The 21,310-nt window shown below is 41.5% G+C and overlaps 1 protein-coding gene across 1 annotated transcript in view; it reads left to right on the forward strand.

Annotated features, from left to right (window-relative positions):
* The window catches only part of b4galnt4a (beta-1,4-N-acetyl-galactosaminyl transferase 4a), a 115,524-nt gene extending 94,261 nt beyond the window's left edge, over positions 1-21,263 (forward strand). Inside the window, exons 9-20 of the mRNA XM_068314167.1 lie at positions 10,021-10,087; positions 11,903-12,067; positions 12,324-12,433; positions 12,988-13,088; positions 13,366-13,439; positions 13,753-15,274; positions 15,752-16,131; positions 16,730-16,883; positions 16,969-17,041; positions 17,838-17,991; positions 18,323-18,449; positions 19,343-21,263. Coding sequence (XP_068170268.1) covers positions 10,021-10,087; positions 11,903-12,067; positions 12,324-12,433; positions 12,988-13,088; positions 13,366-13,439; positions 13,753-15,274; positions 15,752-16,131; positions 16,730-16,883; positions 16,969-17,041; positions 17,838-17,991; positions 18,323-18,449; positions 19,343-19,457 — 3,042 coding nt within the window. The 3' untranslated portion in view covers positions 19,458-21,263. The remainder of the gene's footprint in view (positions 1-10,020; positions 10,088-11,902; positions 12,068-12,323; positions 12,434-12,987; positions 13,089-13,365; positions 13,440-13,752; positions 15,275-15,751; positions 16,132-16,729; positions 16,884-16,968; positions 17,042-17,837; positions 17,992-18,322; positions 18,450-19,342) is intronic.
* The last annotated feature ends 47 nt before the right edge of the window (positions 21,264-21,310 follow it).

A 21,310-nucleotide genomic window follows, 5' to 3' on the forward strand; every position in this document is an offset into this window, starting at 1 on the left:
TTTACACTCATCTTATACCTCATGAGTGGTGAAAACACTCAATCTTTTCCCGTCCTCTCCTGCTGTATCACAAAATCGTAAGGCCAGCTCTTCTTCCAACGCCACTGTTTTCACTAATGCTGTGCGAAATATCCTGTCAGGGACAGATCTCCCTTGTGCCGTGCTGTTGCTATGGAATATTGTGAGCTGTTGACGTTTACGTGTGATGAATATTCTGCCAATGATGTGCGAGTCAGATTAAATTACAGCCTGAGATGGCCGCACCCCATTGGAGAACAAACACCATCGCCCTTATGTGGAGAGTGTCTGAATAAGACAAAAAAAGACTGAGATCTAAATAATGTAATGAATGCAGAGAGGATGCGCCGTTGATCTGGTGCCAGTGATGCTGTGAGCCTCTGCAGGTGTTAGACTGTGCCCTCCATGTGGCTCTTAAAGAACTTCTGTATCAAGGAGGTGTGAAGAAGGTCGCCTCGCATTAGATGTCATTATACTGTATATGAACAATGTGATTCTGTTCATCTGCATATTATTGGAATAAAAAGTACAATTCTAATCTTGTGTGGCCACTTAAAGCACTGAAGAAACCCTTTTAAAAACACCATTGACACATTATTACCTTCTAAAGTTCTTGAACTAAAAGCGTTACCCAACGTCCTGATCACACACCCAGCAGACAGGGAACAACACAGCATTCATTCCTTTACTTTGTTTCTGGTGGCTCAGTGAATGTAGATCCAACATCCGCTGCCCGTTTAGCTCTGTCTTCATTCCACTAACTCCTCAGGGACATTACCTGCTCTATAGCTGCTAAATGCTCTGCCATATTCACTAGCTAATCGTTAACAGCATCTGCCTGCCATTTGTTGTTGAATAGGTGTTGTACTCGGGGTTTGGACGACTTTCTCACAAAAAAGTGCTGCAAACTATGGCTTAATATTGGGACAATAAGAGTGTAGGAAGTCAGTAGGAACATCAAAATCACATGAAAACAATGAGTTTATTGATGATGAAGTACTATTTAGATTTTAGAGGGACTGAAGATTAGGTGATAATTCTTAACGTGTTCCTCACGTATTGTAATCTCTTTACACGGAGGAAAAAACCAAGTTGGATTATTCAAATCTTTTTCTGGATAGGATTAAATTGTCCTCTTTGTGTCTGTATGATCCACTAGAATACATTCATTCATTCAGTCATTCATTCATTCAGTCAGTCATTCGTTTATTCATTCACTCGTTCATTCATTTGTTCATTTATTCATTCAGTCTCTCATTCTTTCATTCATTCATTCTTTCATTCATTTTCCTGACCACCTTTTGCACTCCCGCGGGTCACAGGGGTTTCTGGAGTTTATCCCAGCAGACTTACAGGCGTGAGGCAGGAAATACTCCAGACGTGTTGCAAATGCATTGTGGAACCTTACGAAAGATGAACAACCACACACACACACACGCACACGCAAACGCACACACACACACACACACACACACACACACACACACACACACACACACACACACACACACACACACACACACACTCACACCTAAGGGCAATAGCATGGCTATTTCTCTGACTGAGGTTGCACGTCCATGTCCGTAGCTACATCCTCCCCAGGTAGAGGCAAATGTTGAGCATCACACGATGAAGGGGATCAAAAAATATTCTAACCTGCTCACAAACAATTATGGTTTACAGTTGTTAAACTGTTGTTCTTGGTGTTTTAATCAGACAAAGACCAAATGGACAGGTGAGATCTCTGTGTTGGAGCTTTGTTCGGGTGTTTCTCATTCACGTGAATGTTTCTTACAGTTTTTCAAACTCACCCAGAGAAAACTGTTCATATAATTACGTCTCCTTGTGAATGAAGGACATGTCTAAATAAATATCTTTCTCTGTTCCCCTGCTATTCCTTTGTAACCACTCATGAGGTCATCAAAGTGGTCTTGTACTGGTAGAAACAATCTAATGAAGCATTTAAAAGTCATGCAGCAAATCAGGAATGCATGAGTACGTGTATGTGTGCACGTTAGGCTGTCTTATTAAGGCCTCTGTGTGTGATTTAACAGCAGCATACATTTCACACCTTGACAAAAATAGCAGATTTACTGTGACTGGCCCACAACAGCATGAGCCCAGGGCTCACATAAATCTGCAGAAACCCAGGGAGTCATTTGTTAAAGAGCAGATATCCATGGATTCCCTGCTTTCCTCTGTGTTCTGTGCCAAGCTGTGATTGCATTGGCCAAAGGTGGGCTGTCCCTCTGGGAACATATTTCTGTAGCGACGCTTGTTACGAAGAAGCAAAAGGAAGTAAATATCAGATAGTACACAAGTGTGTTCTGAAAGTTACCTTTTGGCAAAAAAAATAGTAAGAAACAGAGGCCCTGTTCGCTCTGTGGGAGGGCCTCTCCCTTGTCCATCATGTGAAGGAACCATGGAGAATGGCTGCAGGAAGGCCCAACATAAACAACATTGAAAACAGGAACAGACAGGTTCTGATTGTACTGCATCTTTCTGAAGAAGATGGAAACAACTGCAGGCAGGTGAATGCGTCACTAGACTCAAACTTTCCTTCCTGAGCTCTATGTTCAATGTTATTCTTAATCTAACTGGAGTAAAGTCTTTAGAGTCAATGCTTTTTTTAAATGTTGGTAGATGAAAGAAGACTCAGTGAACAGCACGTGGTTTTATTAACTTAAATGTCATCTGGTTTTTGGTGGGTCAAATGCGGGACCGCTCCGCTGGCCTCATGGAAAGCACCTCGCCCTCACCACGTGACGAGGAGAAAGGAAAAGCGTTGCAGCTGTTAAAACGGTTTGATTGAGAGGGAAAAGGGAGTGAGAGAAAGAAGAGAAGTCACACCTCAATTTGTAATGGCAAGTTTATGGAGAGCCAAGGGTGTGGGATTTAAATGCGGGAATTTAATGGCCCTTGTTTAATTACTCCTGCAAGGCCAAGCCTCAAACTGCCCGCCAGTTAATAAACACACTTATGTAGGGGCACACTCACATTGTCATTTACATCCCATCTACCCCAACTCTGCAAATTCATGGCCGTGTTTGCGAACACAGGCCACTCAACATCTGCCTCACACCCTCCCTCCTAAGTATAAATCAGTAGTGGGCTGCGTGACCTGGAGCCAGATGTTCAGATATACCGTGTGTGTGTGTGTGTGTGTGTGTGTGTGTGTGTGTGTGTGTGTGTGTGTGTGTGTGTGTGTGTGTGTGTGTGTGTGTGGTGTCACATTTAGAATGATTCAGCTTTCTCAAAGTTTTTGTAAGGCCTAAAAGGATTATCCCAGCAGACTTTTAAGGATATAAGGACTCTTTTTTTTTGTTAATTTACTTTTCAGTTTTTTTTCTGCTTCTGTTTATACTTATTCAGTTTTATTTCTCGAAACACCAACTGGTGCAATTTGAACACATCACAACCGTGGGCCATTGGGTGTTGAGGGTCTTGAATCACCAGACACCCTTGCCTGGGGTAAGCAGAATGGATCACCTGATCCAGAGTCACCCCAGTGCCTTCTCAGCAGCTCTGGTGATGTTCTGGGTGACTGATTTTTCCCGACACACCCTCTCGTGCCCTGCAGACAGTCCTATTTAAAGATTGCCTTGTGCCTTCAGCCGCTTCAGTGGGACCGCAGCAGTCCCTCCACCCATGCCTTCTGAATTCCTCAGATATTTAACCTTCTTGCATGTGTTGCAATTGATTCAAACATAATCACCTGCTTTGAAGACTGACATTAAGACTATATTTGGTTTCAGTATATTTCTCCTAGTTATGTTGTGGGATCTTCATCTGTTTCTTTTTTTTAAAATCTCCTTTAACTTATTCTCATGGTCATTTTTGTCTCATAGTTTGGGTTTGCAATGAACACAATCACTCTCACAATCACTGCTACAGTATATGCTGTTTGAAGATGATGAAAAGTGCAAGACACGGACATTAATTCTCAGCGTGAATCACTTCTCCTGGAAGATTCCATCACATAACTAAATATTATTCGTATTCATGTTAGTCTCATCCATAAAGGTAGTGGGAGAGCACATCTCCAGCCTGCGGGGATTTCAGGTCATTAGCAGAACTGATGTTCATATCACTCTGTCTGCCTTTCATGCCGCAGCATTCTCTTGTCATCATGCAGATTTGATCAGACTCTTCCCAAAGAGTGCCGTCCCACACATGACATATCATTTCAACATTAAAAATGAAATCTATGTAATGCCCCATCACCCACACTTATTACATTACTCCATCTTTTATCCTCTCTCACCACATTTTTGCTATGCCACTGAATCTTGCAGAGGCTTGCTTTAAGGATAAAGTACAATATTTTGAAACCGTGGGCTAAGGAGTCTGTTCAGACTTAATACCCTCGAGTTTGTAGTTGTTGCTCTGTGTGTTTTCAAGCAACACAAGAGCACAGGAGTATTTAGGTCATGTTGACTGTGTCAGATTGCAGTCGACTATTTTATTTTATCACTGCTTTATGGTTGTCTTGTATATTGCCTCATATATCAATCAAAGCCCACTTGTTCACTCAGATCCTTCTATCACTATCAGTCCAAAAAGCATCAATTCAGTTTTCTCTACTTTGTTTTTGTTTGTATTCATCTGAAGCTTCACATTCCTATTTTATCTCTCATAAGAAGCATCATGCACTTCCTTGTCATATGTTTTAGTTATCTGGCTGTAAAGCAAGCACATGAAACTTAAATAAGTGTGCTAGGACATTATGTCAATTTAGGTCTGACCAGTTTTGAATCTAGTGAGAATGTTTGCCTGACTAACCGGCTTCGCCTCAGCGCACACGGGGCATCGCTGTAGATGCACTGACTATGACGTCTCAGTAATTGCCATAGATATTGAGCTCATTTGTCTTTTGAAAATGTCTGGTCTGAGAGACTTTGGCTAATGTATAATTCAGCACAGAAAATTAAACACCCCGTCTCTGTATCCACCTCCTCATCTCTTTTTGAATATTTTTCCTCCGTCCTCGGGGCAAGACATGGTTCGATATGAGAAACAAGTCACTGTTTTCATGACATTGTGTCAGGGAATGGAGATTGGCATTTATCCTCTAGCATGCAACTGTTTAGCTCTGTTTAGTCGTCAATTGAAATAAGAGCGTAATCCGTCAGGCACTACACTGTATGTCCTTGTTCCACGCTGTAGGTTTTGGTTAGTGTCTCTGTTTTGATAGGTGTGTTTTTTTGTTTTTGTTTTTTTTAATTTGGTGCTTTTGTACTAGTTTCCTCCCTGTCAAACCTCATCATAAGTTTCTAAGGGACTTGAAAGTTCCAAACTATAAGCCATGTTTGGCTGGGATGATTTAAAGGATTACCATATTTATAATGCCATACGACAAAATATTATACTGTTTCTTTAGGTAGATGCCACGTAAGTAAAAAGGAATTTGTTTAAATATGTTCTGAGTAAATGGTACTGTGTTCATTTTTAAGTTATACTGGATGTGGAGCTCTGCTGTCCTGCAAATGCAGACACAAACCAGCTTTGTCTGTGCTGCAGCAACTGTTTCACCACATCTCTTTTGTTCGTCTCTGACACAGTTTACCTTTGCCATGTGACTTCTTTCATGGCTTTATTTTGACATTAGCCGGGGACAATGCTTTAACGTTTAAAATTATACTGTAATTAACAAATTCAAATACTTTAGTTCCCCATAATTTTCTTTTATAATATTGCCTAAAATGCCACTGGGTTGATGTGTTATAGCCTGTAACCATGTGTTTTCATCCCTCTGATCTTATGTGTGTGTGGCTTTAAATGCAAATGAGTTGAGTCCATCCATGTCCCTTTGTGGATGTAGATGTGGCTTGAGTTTGCAAGCGCTTTGCTCTATTGTGTGTGTGCATTTGTGTTTGTGTGCGTGTGCGTCCCTGGAGGAGGTGTGAAGTCTAAAATGATATAATTGTTGGCCTCAAAACTGAATGGTGCTTCACAAGAAATATTCTGAGAGGCAGAGCGGACAGAAGAGAGAGGATGTTTTTATTCCTCATGTCTGTATATATATGTGATGGAAAACCATAAAGTCTATTTTGTATAATTTCAGATCCTTAAATAAGAAATTACATTATTATTAAGATTTGTAAGACTGCACATATCACATTTCTACATGTGTTATTCCCGTTATAGATAGATAGACAGATGCTTTATTAATCCTGGAGGAAATTATATACTGTATATCAGCTGCTCATATAATCACACACATTTTGGGAATGTACACATTCCACACACAACGCAGCAGACAAAAATACATGGTGGTAAATACTAGATAAATAAACACACAAAGAGATAAACATTGACAATACAAGACATATACTACACTACTGGACAGTCAAAAGAAAGATTCAACTAAAAGTCCACATGGTGGGCAGGGCACATCCCTCTGACATTGTAAGACACGTCATCATCTCCATTGTACCATAAAAACCATCACACCCTGGCCCCGCCCCAGTGTAGCACCAGCAATGTCCTCCCTCTAGTCATCCTAGTCGCCTCCACCCCTCTTCTCCTGAAAGATCCATTGCACCCCCTGATGGCACGGGGCACGAACGAGGACCTCAGTCTCTCTGTGGAGGAGCTCGCTGACAGCAGTCTGCCACTGAAGGTGCTCCTCTGCTGGGAGAAGGTGATGTGCAGGGGGTGGCTGGTGTAACCCAGGACTGGTCCTACTTTCCAGAACTGTCTCCACAGAGTCCGGGCCCTGACCGACCACCACACCTAGTCTGCGGATGAGTCTGTTCAGGCATTTCATGTCCCTTTTCCTGGCACCACCACCCTAACACAATGGCATAGGACAGGACAATGGTTTTTAGAGAAATGATTCCTATTATTTATTCCTATTAAATTATTCTATGGGATCAATAGGATGATGATCAATCACCAGCAGAATGTACTTGATTGTTCATTGTGATACTTTCTCTCCTAAAGGATATAATCAAAGTCTCTTCACACATTTTTAAGTAATCCTAACAGATGGACCAAGAAACACACAAACCCACAGCGGCTAAAACATTAAAATAATTATTTTTCCTAATCCTAACCGATCTATCGAACAAGCAGACACTTGGTGCATATGTATTTTCTGCGGCTTGTGAGCTACGTGGATTATTTTTCATTACAAATACAGTAAATATTTCTTAACCTGTCATTTCATTGTCTTTTACGCTTTCGCTTCCATGGCCCGAACATTTATCTATTAATAGACAGAAAAACAGGACAATAGATCTTTTGCTGCATTCTTCCTCTAATTAAATGAATCCTAATCTGAACAACTGCGTGTTATGAGTAATTGTGAAACCTGTGTCCATTTCAATTACCTCAGTTATAAACTCCAGTTAAATTGTTGTTGCATTTGGATGTCTTAATAAATGTTTTCTGCTTCAGGCACAGGGATTACAATAGCACCCATTGTCACATGTGTCAACTTGCAAGTCTGTCAACTCCAACTGACAAAGCCTTTTCAGGATTTGGGAGATTTTTATCTCATTCACTGGAGTACAGTGAAGTCCTTGCAGCAGTCGTTTGCTGTCACTGTTTTGTGTGTCTTTGTCCTCTCTCTCTCTTGTCTGTCTCTATCCTCTCTTGAGTCGATAACAAAGAACACAAAACAAGCCTTCTTAACACTCTGCTGTTCATGATCTAACCACAACAGATCAGGTCTTTATTCCCACCTCATTTTCACTATCTTAGACATCATATTATCATATTTGTCAGGGTGACTATTTTTCTTAGTGTCCATCCCATAAAATTATGAAAAATAACCATAAATTAATTCTGGCCTGTTTATGAGTCTCGGCCTAGTTATTGTAATTTCTTCTGAAAGCATCAGAAATGTAGTTAAATTTTCTTGAAATCTGGGTCCATGATTTGTGGAAAAGGGCTGTCAGGAACCATCACAGGCTCATATCATTGTTTTCAAATGATTTGCATTTGTGCCTGTTTAGATGCCAGTGGTAGGGCAGCATTTTCATAGGATTGCGCTCTGGGCCCTACATTCAAATGTTTGTATTTTTAAGCCCTGAAAATTCCATACTTGTGTAAATGAACAGCCAAAACACAACCATAGCAAAAACAAAGACAAAAATTTAGCTGCTGTTTTAAATGGATGTTTGGTAATGGCTTTTCTCTCTGGGTTCTTTTTGAAACCAATTTGCCTGGTGGCATCCCAACAGGAGCTCGTGCCCCTGACAAAACAGCCTACAATGCCACAGGGACATCTAAATCCCCCCGCTGTGTTAAGGTGACCACTGTAAGGCACGCCGTGAAACTGAAAATTTCACAAAGTCGTTTTTTTTTATGTTTTACCCCATCAAGGTCCTTCAATTAATATACAGTATATATATATATATACAGTGTATATATTTATTTTTTTACAGTATTCATATTTTTGTGAATTTGATGCCAGCAGCACATTTCAAACAAGTTGGGAGCAAATAGGAGTTAAGTGGTGATCGGTTATAATGTCTTCATCGGACATGAAATATCCTCAGATGAAAAGCTTAATCACTCATAAATACAACCGTTGTATTGGTTTTGTTTTATTTTACCGGAGTCTCACCTTTATTGGAACCGAGCTTGTAAAATCTGTGATGGTTGGAGACTTGTAGTTACTTGTGTATTTGAGCCATGAGTAACGATCTGCAGGATTAGTTGAAAGGCTTTTCTAACTACTTCTCGTAATCCTCGCCCTGCAGGAGCCTTTAGGCTGGAGTCAAGAGTCCTCAGGCACTTTTGACAGATCATTTTGACATGTTGCAGAAGGAAGAGAACAGATGTGGATGATAAACTTAATGATGGCTGGATTTCATTTGTTTTTGCTGCCATTTACCGATCCTGGAGATCTGGCACTCAAATACAACAGAGTCATCAGAACTGACAGCTTTTTTTTTTCTTTCTATAACCTGAAACATTTCTTTAAAAAAAAGGGATCAAAAAACAGTAAACAAATTGACAAAAATCTTCATCTAGTTCATGCCTCACTACTTCCACAGGTGAATGAGGACATTTCTATATTTTGTTGAACTTTTTTTTTTATACACAGTTTGGCATAATCAGACTGTGACAGCCTGCTCACTTGACCTTGAAGACAAGTCCCATAAAATAATGACACAATGCTGAGGCCTTGTGTGCCCCGCTGAGCTGCTCCCCTGCTGCTGCTCAGCATGTCCCAATGTGTCCTTGTTTATTCTCTTGTGCACACACTTGTTTGGATACGCATCAGCATGGATGTGATGGACCGGCATACAAAATAAATAGCATACACAACAACCACCGTATTGAAATTTAACACATCAGCTATTGGTGACATGGATGACCAAACAAAAACAGATGCAGAAGACTCTGTATGTGCTGTATGTGTGTGTCTGTGTGTGTCTATGTTTGATTTGCACGTACAATTGTAAATTAGTATGATCCTGAGGAGGGTGTTTATATTTGTATTCTTAACCGGAGGGTTGGTAAAATGACCTGTCTCCTACGATTATATCCTGGTTAACCAGAAGTGACGCGGTAATTGTGAAATCTGTTTAAAAGAATTGTAGCATCTCTCTCTCTCTTTCTCCCCACCTTCTTTTCACATCTCTCTTCAGCCTTGTGTCTATTTTGAGGTCATTAATAGACCGTCCAGTTTAGAGGTACCCCCCATTGTCTTTCTGTTCTTGATATATTTTCCTGTTGTTGTTATTTTAAATTGCTCCAGTTTACCAATTTCACTTCTCATTCCTTTCTTCATTCTCACCTTTCATATTTTCTGCTCAACACTTCTTTTCTGTTGTTTTCCTCTCTCTGCTTAACTGTGTTTATACAAAACCCCATATCAGATTGATCATGTGTTGTTGCTGGGATCAATAACACAGAAGGTGTCACGCTTTAGCCTGCAAACAGTGATGGATGATTTTCACTCTCCTTATACTTTCCTCACTAAGGGGTAAAGGTTTCTGCTGTCACTCAATCCCTTTTTCTCTCGCTCTCTGCTTTCATTCACAGTGGCGTCCATTCCTCCCTGGTCTGAAATATGAAGTCATAGACTCAGCCTACATCTCGCTGTATTCAGGTAAAAGCAGTTATACCCTGTGGATACATGGCAGAGAAAGTTTTTCTACTTTGTAAACGTAAAGATGACTTTATAACTATCATTAAAATGTTTTTATTATGTTTGTGGCTTTTCTCTTATATATTTTTTTTTCTGCCATAATTCCAGGGTTGTATTGATCCATAATTCAATGTCACGGAATTGGTCTTTTTGAAGCCAAAGATGGCCTCATTTATATATAAAAGCTTGAGTGCTTAAAATCAATTTATTGTTTCCTCTTAGGGCAGCTACAGATTTTCATGGTATACTACTGACATGGACAAACTAGGGCCTGTGGGCCATTTGGCCTGTTGGGCCAAACTCTTGTTTAAATTATACAATTAATTCCATGAAATAAATTCAGTTGTTGAATAATTTTTACAATGAAACTTGTATATCTATGCTTTGCTGCCTGTTAAAGGCAAAACCCTTTCATATAATGATTTTCACATCATTTGCATTAGTACTAATAAACACTGCATCCTCAGCTGGCTTGCCTGTCAAATACGTATAAGAACTGTGTGTCCACCAGTCAAAATGTTTGCCCACCCCTGGTGTACTATGTCTTTTCTAACATCAGATCTAAAACAGCAATAGCATAAAAATATGCTCTATTTTCCTCAATAGGTACTATTTTGAAGCAGAGATGAGAACACCTGACTCGATGAGTAACCACTGTAGCGCTGAGAATAGCAGCATGTCACAGTGTCACTTGTGAGAAAAATGAGTTTGCAGCCTGTGTAAAAAACAAAAAACCCACAGATGATCATTTTGGGTATAGCTGCAGGTTTTGGTGGTGAAGGTTTGCCTCTGTGTGAGACGTCACGCTGAAGCCAGACAGATCTCAATCAAAGTCTTTCCTCAATATCCTTGTTTTGTGATCAGTAAATCCTCCTGATCAAAAAGTTTTACTGTGTATTATTACACTACAAATTAAAGGTTATTATATGTTTGAAAATTATCCATGTCGCTTTACACGGCATTTTAATTTGCAGGACAGTTCACTGCAGTTCCAAATTAAATTATTGTGTGTTAGTGGTAATTGTTTTTTGAACCATTCAGGTTTGACCTAAAAATGGTCAACCCGGATAGTATCTGTTAAAAAATATTATAATACACACACATACACACACACAATGGTCAAATAACCACCTGGATGAGGTGTTAGCATCAATGCCATACAGACACTACAATGTTTGTTTTTTTTAATTGAAACCCTGGTACCCATAAAGGAAGAGATGCCATTGTTTTGTTCTGTGTGTGTGCTTCTTTCTGGGGATTTCAGGTTGTCATGGCGAAACATGCAAGTAGTGATCACAATCACCGAATGTGCCGACCCCACCCTCCTGAGGATAAAAATGATGCTGACCACTCTGTTAATTATAAAGCATTTCTCCCCTCAGGCCTTGCCTCCTGACATGCCATTAATCACACATCCTCTTTCCTCCTTCCCTGCTATCGATTGGTATAAATATGACTCGACTCTGTTTTTGTTTTCTTCCAACTTTTTTCTGATCCTCTTACTTCAGCTTTGTGTCCACTCTGCCTCTCCTCCTCTTTTCCTTTGTTCACCTCTTCTTGCACACTCATTTAGTCTTTTATTTTCCCCTCTCCATTTGTCACATTGTCATCTCTGGTAAGGACATAAATGATCTGCATCATGTTTCCCTTCCAAAAACTAACCTCAAATGTGGGATTTAAAAAAATTGAAATAATGATTGCAATTATGGATTGTCCTTTTTTTCCCCCTACATTTTCTGTTTTTCACTTTACTCCTTTGTCTCTGTGATCTTTCAGATGAGTCCAGTCTGAAGATGAACAGTGTGGATCACATCCCCCAGACCTTGGCTAGTCACATTCGTCTCCCTGATGAGTCTCAACCCCAGAGTATGGAAGGAGGCGGCATCATGCAGCACGGAGCTGATATGCTGAAGCCGGACCCCAGGGACACCTTCTACAGCAGTAAATCTGTCATTTATCATTTCAGTGTGTCATCTTTTTCTTTCAAAACCTTGACTATCTACCCTGTCATTTCGCCTGTCTGTTGTTTCAGCTGGATTCAAACATGTCATGTTGTCTGGATGGTTGATCCATTTTTTGATCATCTCACAGCTTTTTTTTTTTTTTGTTTGTTTGCAGTTACCAGAAAAGCCTAAACATATTTTTTGTACCTGAACTCAAATATTTAGTTGTCCTTTTTTTGCTCCTTTCTCCTCAGCTCCTTTGATCGATCCATCCAGACTGGAAAATGTTCTTCCCGCCTGCCTCTACTCTCCAACCTATGTAGTCAAAGATTTTCCCATTGCCAGATACCAGGGACTGCAGTTTGTAAGTCCCCTTTCTGCCACATCCCCTTTGGATCAACTCATCACTCATCCTCACTGCAGTTCTGTCCATCAGGGTTCTCAGGCCATCTGCTCATGGCAACAGTCTCTCAGCCTTCCATAAGGCAGTATTTCAGATCAAGTGTGACTTTCAGAACACCTAATCAGATCATGTCAAAGCAGAGAAGCTGGTTCTATAGTAGATTGGACATTAGCGCTGCATTTCTCCCTCAAATGGCACACAGGCTACAGAGAAACAGTTGGCATTGAGCACTGCTGCCCTCCTCAGGAGAAACCAAATTACTGCAGCAGCTGTAGAGGGAAGCGATGAAGCGGACCTGTGGGTCATGGAAACACAGCAAATCTATTTTCTATTTGGTAGAAATTATCTTGAATAAATAGAGCGTTGTCTGATTTGAATGGAATGGTTGTTTGATTGAACAGGTTCGAAAATCATAGTAGAATGCTTTTATATAAATAAATAAAAACAAATCTATTCACTTCTTTTGTGTATTCTACAGTCGTTGTGTTTCTGACGAATCTTCGTCTTTTCTTTAGGTCTACCTATCTTTTGTTTACCCCAATGATTTCACACGCCTCACTCACATGGAGCGAGAGAACAAATGTTTCTACAGGGAGTCTCCTATCTACTTGGAAAAGTAAGACCGGTTTAAACATTTGACATTACCTCCTCTGTTATGAAGGAACTTGTTGATCATGATGAATAACATTGGGTGTGTGAATACGATGGCAGTAATTCAAATAACCTTTCACCAAGAAATTAAGGCACATTGACATTTCAGCATTCTCTAATGTGTGTGTGTGTGTGTGTGTGTGTGTGTGTGTGTGTGTGTGTGTGTGTGTGTGTGTGTGTGTGTGTGTGTGTGTGTGTGTGTGTGTGTGTGCACACGTCTTTACTCTTTGTGTTCCTGTCAGGTTTGGTTTCTATAAATACATGAAGATGGATGAGGAAGAAGATGACAGGCCATTCTTCTTCCCCAACCCTGATGGTATCTATTGATCAGCAAACACAAAACCAAATAGATTACATTTATGTGCTTTACCTCCATATTGGATTACATTGTAGGTCTCAGTTGAAGCTTCCCTTTGAATGTAAATCCTAAAATACATTACTGATTTAGTTTTCCTCATATCCTGCAATAGAGTCCACATTGTTTGTCTGTTCAATGAGCTACACCTCAAGTTAATTCTTGTTTTTACATGAAAGATGTGAGATTTCTTCAACACTGTAAACCTATTCATGTGTACTCATTTACACAAAGTCACACACATCTTACAACTCTGTATCCTTCATGTCTCCAGATTTCCTTGAGGAGGAGGAGGTGGTAGATACAGAAGATGAGGTTGAGATTGTCGGCACACCACCACCCAAGAAGCCTTCTAATCCTAGCCACACCTCCAATCCCTCCCACCAGTCCTCAAAAGCTGGGCCCACGCAAGCTGACGGAGAAGGTGGTGAGGAGGAGGATCATGATGAGGAAGAGGAAGGAGCGGTCAATAAAATCGTCCATCGCAGAGAAAGAAGACACTTTCCTCACAGAGATAGAATGGATCTGCAAAGAGACTGGGGAAGAGATCACGCAAGAGGAAACACGAAGCGGGACACCAGGAAGGTACACGAAGAGCCCCAAGCCAGGGTGCTTCATCCTGATATGGACATAGTGATCCAGGGCCGGTCACTGTCTTGGGTCCACCCTGGTCCTGGAGAGTTAAGTCCTGGCAGGAAAGGAGGAGGAACAGGTGGTGAAGATGGGGGAGGAGAAGGAGCAAAAGGAGCTGACACTCCCGCAAAACTGAGCAAATCTTCTCTGCTCTTTCCTCAAAAGGCTTCCCTCACTGCCCTCGCTAGTCGGGCAAAGCAGATCCTCAGCAACTCGGCCCATAGCAACAACCCCCAACTGAACAATAATAACAAGCTGGTTGTAAACAGAGAGAAGAAGGAGGAGAACAAGATCTACATCACCAGGCCCCGACCTGCCAAGGAGCGGGAGAGGGAGAGGGAGAGGGAGCAACGACGAGAAAGGAGGGAAGAGAGGGCCTCTCGCCACCCTAGAGAGGTGTTCCCAGGAGTTTTCCTCTACCAGAATGGCAAGACCACAAGGCTAGTCAACCTTGGTGTCAAAGGACATGCAGGGGGTAAAAGTCTTGTTAGTGTTCCCCAGCTGTGGCCCAACCCACCCACAAAGGAGGTTAAGACTCCTGGCAATGCAAGCGTACAAAATGAAAGTGTACAGAAGTCTGCCAACAGGGCAACGAGGTCAAAACAGTCCGAGAAAAGAAAGAGAAAAGCGGAGCATGCCAAATTAAAGACCACTCCTGCTGATGTTCCCGTCAAAAAAGACCTGATAATCCCACTGTCCCGACATCAAGACCCACCTCCACCTTCAGTAACACAGGCAAGGTTGAACGCCACAGAAAAAACTGTCAAAGGTCAAATACGGGTCACTTCTTACCTCAGGACCTCAGAGATCACGGAGTCCCAGCAGCAGCCTGATGCAGACCCCAACCCGGCAGGAGCAGATCAGGAATCAAACCACTCTAATCCTGATCCTGATCCTGACCCTGAGCCAGAACCAGAACCAGAACCAGAGGAGGGTGAAATGTCAGACTACAGCTATGAGGAGGTTGAGGCTCGGCCCGGTTGGGCAGAGGAGAGCATCAACTGGCAAAGGACGTTCTCAGTCAACCCAATGGACTTTGAGCTGCTGCGCTCCGACTGGAATGACCTTCGCTGTAATGTGTCGGGCAACCTGCAGCTAGCAGAGAGTGAGGTGGTGGACATTCTGGCGCAGTACATGGAGAAACTCAATGAACGCAATGGCGGGTGAGGAGAAAGGGGAGGGAGTGAGAATAATGTGAGGCTTATGTGAGATAACGTTTCCCTGCTAAATATGGTTTTAAATATGAATCATTATCTAGAACAAGAAGTAATTCCCGTTAGAACATGCGGTCATGCCTTGGTGCTTTGACTCCACAGTAGCAGTCCTCTGTGTGCTGATTACCATTTTCTGCAGCAGCACACAGACCTTGATGTTTTGTTATAAAGTCGCTTGGCCATTAACTTTTCTGTTCTAATTTTCCTTCCACATCACGCACTGTTTACTTCACTACATCACAGATAATGTGGAACGTCATCTTTTAAACGGTCTGCTTACAGTCAAACAATTATCAATCTGCGTGTGGGGATGATTTCACAAGTTACATTTTAGATTTTCCACCTTCTCTCTTTCATCCATATTGTATATCAGGACATTTTTAATGCTGTCTGTGTGTTCTTGGTTTTCTCCTGTCTTCACCTCAGGATCTACACCCTGCTGCGAATCGTCAATGTAGAGAAAAGGCGGGACTCAGCAAGAGGGAATCGTTACTTGGTAGAGCTGGAGCTGATGGAGAGGGGACGCAGCGTGGTGCGTCTGTCTGAATATATTTACCTGCTGCTCCACCGCAGCAGGCAAGGAGAAGAAAGTCTAGAGAACACTGACTCTGCCCTCGCCTCGGCGCCGGCTTCAGCTCCATCCACTGCTGCATCTAGCCTTGCAACCCCACCGCCCCCTCCCTCCACCAGGTCCCCCGCACAGCCCGGCGCAACCCCCTGGAGCACCACCTATGCTAAGCCTTTGCTTTGCCAGCCAATCATGCTGCAGTGGAGGAAAGATGTCATGGTGCACTTTGTGGTGCCAGGTCAGTCAAATTGGGGTTTTAAATGAACTTTCCCACCTGAATACACTGTATAAAAAAATTATTATACTGAAATTATTCACAATTTATCTTAGATTTAGCAGATTAGGTTGGCATAAACATGCAGGAACTTTTCAAAACCTAATGTTTGTGCCTCTTGAGGGATAGGAAGTATATCCTTAGATGTAACTGCAATATGAAGATTCTTAGGATTTAACGCTTTTTAAGTTATTTATTAAGCTTTAGTCTAGTGAAGCCTGCATAAAACAAAACATTAACAGCTTATGAAGTATTGATAGACAACTGTGCAAGGCTGAGATGTAGTTTGAGATGATGATGTTTGTGATACTGTTGCTGCAGCTTCCCATTCAAGTTAGCTCTACATCACTGACTGCACGCTGTCAGTGATGATAGACAGGTTTTTTACTTAATGCGCATGAGAGTCCTTCTTTTCACCAATCAGAGATGTGGCTTGGAGTCATAATGCAATCCACACAACAAATACACTCATGGATGACATTCTAAACAATATTTATTTTATTTATTTTTTTACCTTCCTAACTTACTCTCTACGTTTCCCTATGCGCTGGCTGTCAACCAGTGAAGAACCAGGCTCGCTGGGTGCAGCAGTTTATCTCTGACATGGAGAATCTTCACATGCAGACAAAGGATGACAATTTCAGCATCATCATTGTCGACTTTGAGAGTGAAGACATGGACGTGGAGCAGGCGCTTAGAGAGAGCAGCGTGCCCAGGTGCGTATGCAACCCCAAGAGCCATGCACCACGGCTCTTTTTTAAGGTATCCGAAAAATGTGTTCACTTGTTTTTCTTCTGGCAGATATGAATATCTAAGGAGAGAAGGGAACTTTGAGCGCTCAGCAGGACTCCAGATTGGAGTGGACACTATTGAGGTCAGAAGAACAAACACACAGGGATAAGACAACAGTTTGTAGGGTGGCAGGGAAAAGAAACTCATTGAAGGTTAGCCATTCACCGACCATCTGACCTCAACGTGTTGATGGACAGGCAGAAAGAGCACAAATGCATAATGAACACATCACTGCTCTGCCGGTCTGTCATGAGCTGTTGATCTTACCCTTATCTCCAAGACTCCCCCTGTTTCCATTCGTCCTCTCCCGCAGAGCCCAACCGTGGGCAACTTGAATCATTTAGACAGTTAGCTGCATCCCTCTGTCATGTGTCTGCCATAGCTGTCACATCCTGTCCCTCTCACAGGTTATTTGTGTGCATCTGCTCTAACGCCAGACTTTGGCTGTCTTCATCACACATGCATACGCATCCACCAACACACAGGGGTGGGGGTGTGGGGCGTGGAGAGGGTGGAACGCCTGGAAATTTGGGCAGACGCTGATCCGTCAGTTGAGTGTCAGCGCTGTCGCTGTGAGATGACAGGGCTGTCAGTCATGTGTGGATGACCTGTGGGCGCTGGAAGAGAAGACAAGAACAGCCTTCTCAACTTTCTTTGAGTCTAATATTTGATGACTGTGATTCTCTGCTCAAGAACACACAAATTTGAACCAGTCAGCTCATGCATGGAATTATCAACTCAAACCCATTAACACACACTCCTTTATTCACAGGCAAATAAATGAATATACAGTAATCATACAGTAAAAGTGAATAAATGAGTTAAAGATTATTTACATTGCATGAAATGTGTGTGTGTCTGTGTGTTTTGTCCTCCAGGATAGTCACAGCATCGTGTTCCTATGCGATCTGCACATCCACTTCCCTCCTAACATCCTGGAGAGCATCAGGAAGCACTGTGTGGAGGGACGCCTCGCTTTCGCTCCCATTGTCATGAGACTCGGCTGCGGAAGTTCGCCAAAGGAGCCTGATGGTAGCACACACTACACGCATACACATGCACACACACACACACATCTTCTCTCATGCAGGAATAATCTCACTTACTTATAGTATATAATAACATAGAATCCCAGTTTTTTGTTTGGCTCTTTACTCAATCTCCTACACAGATACAGATGGCCACTTTGAATTCTCAGCACAAGTTTTCTATTTATATACATATTAAACACAGTGTACTTTCAGAATCACAAGCTCGTGCTGCATTAGGATCAGGCTTTCCTTTCAAGCTAATCACTGTTGGTGCAATGGCGTGCAATGACACCAGTCGCTCCTTTGAACTTTCCCTTTTGTTCTCTCCATAGGTTACTGGGAGGTGAATGGCTTTGGCCTCTTTGGAATCTATAAGTCTGACTTTGATAAGGTTGGGGGCATGAACACAGAGGAATTCAAAGACCGTTGGGGTGGAGAGGACTGGGAGCTCCTGGACAGGTAACCCAACACCAGGACTGAGTGATTAAGTCATCATGCATTTTGCTACAAGGTTACAAAGTTAGCTGTTCTTGAGACTGTAAGCTCAGCTCTAAGATTACTGACTAATTAGCTGTTAAATATGATATACTTCATATTAGTTGGTTGAACAGAGGTGTTTTATGTTGTATGAGTGTTCAAAGACTAAGCCTATCTCTAGTATCTTACATGCCATTACTATCACTATAAAACATTTAAATGTAAGTAATAAATGTCTACATTGTAATCTCTGAACATGAATAATGTGCACATTCATTGTTAAAAGGGTACAACAAATATTCTGCGTGTGCAGTACTCTCTTACATTAACATCAAAGCTGCTGCTTTTTAAATTTCCTTTTAAGGTTCAATGTTGAATCACTATTTTAAAAGGTTGCTTTACAAAATGAGGCTTTATCTCATTTACGTATTGAGCTTTCAAGGTACGGATATTGTCAGTCTAATTTGCTTCTCACATTTCTGACTTCATAATAGGTTTGGGTGTAATTTTATTATCATGGCCTTGAAAACGACGTATTAAATTATGAGTTTAAAAAGCTATTCATTGTTCTCAGTTGCATTTTTAAGGCAGCAGAATTCTGAGGGATGAATAATTGAGAACAGGAAGAAATAGATGAAGGCCAGCTGGGTGTCTAGATAGATACTGAACAGAATATTGAAGATAGGCAGAGCTATTGTACTTCTGCTTTTTAAACATTCCACAACTACTATAATTGTTAACACAACATATCCTTGGAAATATTGTGTTAATATGTCAAATGTACAGACAGGCAGACAGATATGTTTCTTTAATGTTCACCAAAATTATGAAAACATTTGTCCTAATCCTGTGTTTCTCATTCCTTCCCAACCTAGGGTACTGCAAAATGGTTTGGAAGTAGAGAGACTACGTTTGAGGAACTTCTTTCACTACTACCATTCCAAACGAGGCATGTGGAACGCGCAGAATAAGAAAACTCCTAAAGGATAGCGCGCTCTTTACTGATTGGAGGATTCTGAACCTGTCAGCAGCTCCACTGGGTGTGAATGAGACCTGTTGGAACTCGCTCTCCGCCTGAGCTCTGCCTCTTTTTTAAACTGGGCTCCAGTCAGGAAAACCTCTGTTTTGCCATGGGCCCCTTCTCTACACTTGTCTTTACAAGGAAATGGAGTCTGAACTCTGCCGTTTGGGCCAATGGAGCTGAGTCGCTTCGCCTGATTGAACTACTGTACAGGGATAAGGGAGTTATTTTTGTTCTCCTCCTCTCAATCCTGATTTTGGTGCAATGCTTGTAGAAAGACTGGAAAGCAGCTCTGTATGTGTGTGTGTGTGTGTGTGTGTGTGTGTGTGTGTGTGTGTGTGTGTGTGTGTGTGTGTGTGTGTGCGTGTGTGTGCGCGTGTGCGTGCGTGTGTGGGCGCCAGTACTTGTGTGTGTTGCCGCTTTTGTGCGCTTTTGATGACAGGAAGCACATTTTTTCTAACAAAGACAGGTGAAGACGACCTAAGATCTTTTTTTCTAACACACTCCCACATGGGAGCCTAATTGAATGTGTGTTGAGATGTTTTCCAGCTACACTGAGACATGGTGGTGTAGCTTGAGTAGAGGAGCTCTGTCTTCGGTGAAGAGTATATACCATATATATATATATAAATACAATCACTACTACCTGTTGGATATCGTTGACCTGTAAGACAGAGGTACTGAGGTTCTCCTTAATATCTGATATCATGAAACAAAGACCAATTTCCAGTCAGTAATTGCACATTTTCCAAAGAGATTTGCCTTCTTTACACACACACCCCATCCCCTCTGGCTGCCATTTCAAAGTCACAAAATTTTATTTTGTTTAGTTTTATGTAATATGCACATGTTAATGCTACCTTATGACATAATCAATTTGACTTTGATAATAGGCATTTCAACTAAACCAGTCATGCTTTGAGTTAATTAAAATTGATTTTCTCCTACTGACTGCTGTATGTTTGCATTGACATCCGGGGCGCTATCTTCTCTTCTAAAACATTCAGTTCTCAAGTTCAAACACTAGCGTTAGTATGTAACCTCATTTTAAACTATAAAACTCCTAACAGAAGGGGGACAGAGAACAACATGTAATTTAAAACCATCATGCTACTATTTTCTGAACCACAATTTAAATATTGGATTTTAGTGATTAAAATATGCCTCATGTTAAAACTGAAGATAGGCATATAAACACTGACACCCTCCTTAAGCTTCTGTAAAGCTACAATCGAAAGAATACCAGAATACAAGCTGGACATAATGTGGAAAAGTTTTCACAGATGTGTGCCTTTATCAGGGTTTGGCTGCAGGCAGTTTTTAAACTAATGGCAGAGGAGGAATGGGATAGACAAATAAACTATTATTTATCAGCAGGCTGTGATGTCACTGTAAATTCAGATACACTGTAAAGAGAGGAAACGTGTTTGTCTTCAGTCGAAAACAGATTTGTGTGTTTGTCATATTAACTTAGACGCGGGAAGGAGTGGTCTTCCAAACTGGCTGAGATGGTACTAATGACAGCTGCAGTCCAGCAGGACCCCACCTCCTCTCTAAGCTTGGCTGGAGGCCGGGCTCCTAATGCCTCTGTTTATGCAACATGGTACTTATATTGATGGGAAGTGACTGGAAGACTCAAGGATAGACTCATATTTAGCTGAGAGATAATGATCTGTTATTGACGATATGATTGTCAAGATGCCCTCCAAGACCCTTTCTTTGCCTCTAAAGGAAAAAGGTCTGTACTATAAATCATTTAACACTGATCATTTGAATATTTAATGAATATAAAATACGTACATATACATATGTGTGTGTGTGT

This window comes from Antennarius striatus, chromosome 4, assembly GCF_040054535.1.
Source record: "Antennarius striatus isolate MH-2024 chromosome 4, ASM4005453v1, whole genome shotgun sequence".
Lineage (NCBI taxonomy): Eukaryota > Metazoa > Chordata > Actinopteri > Lophiiformes > Antennariidae > Antennarius > Antennarius striatus.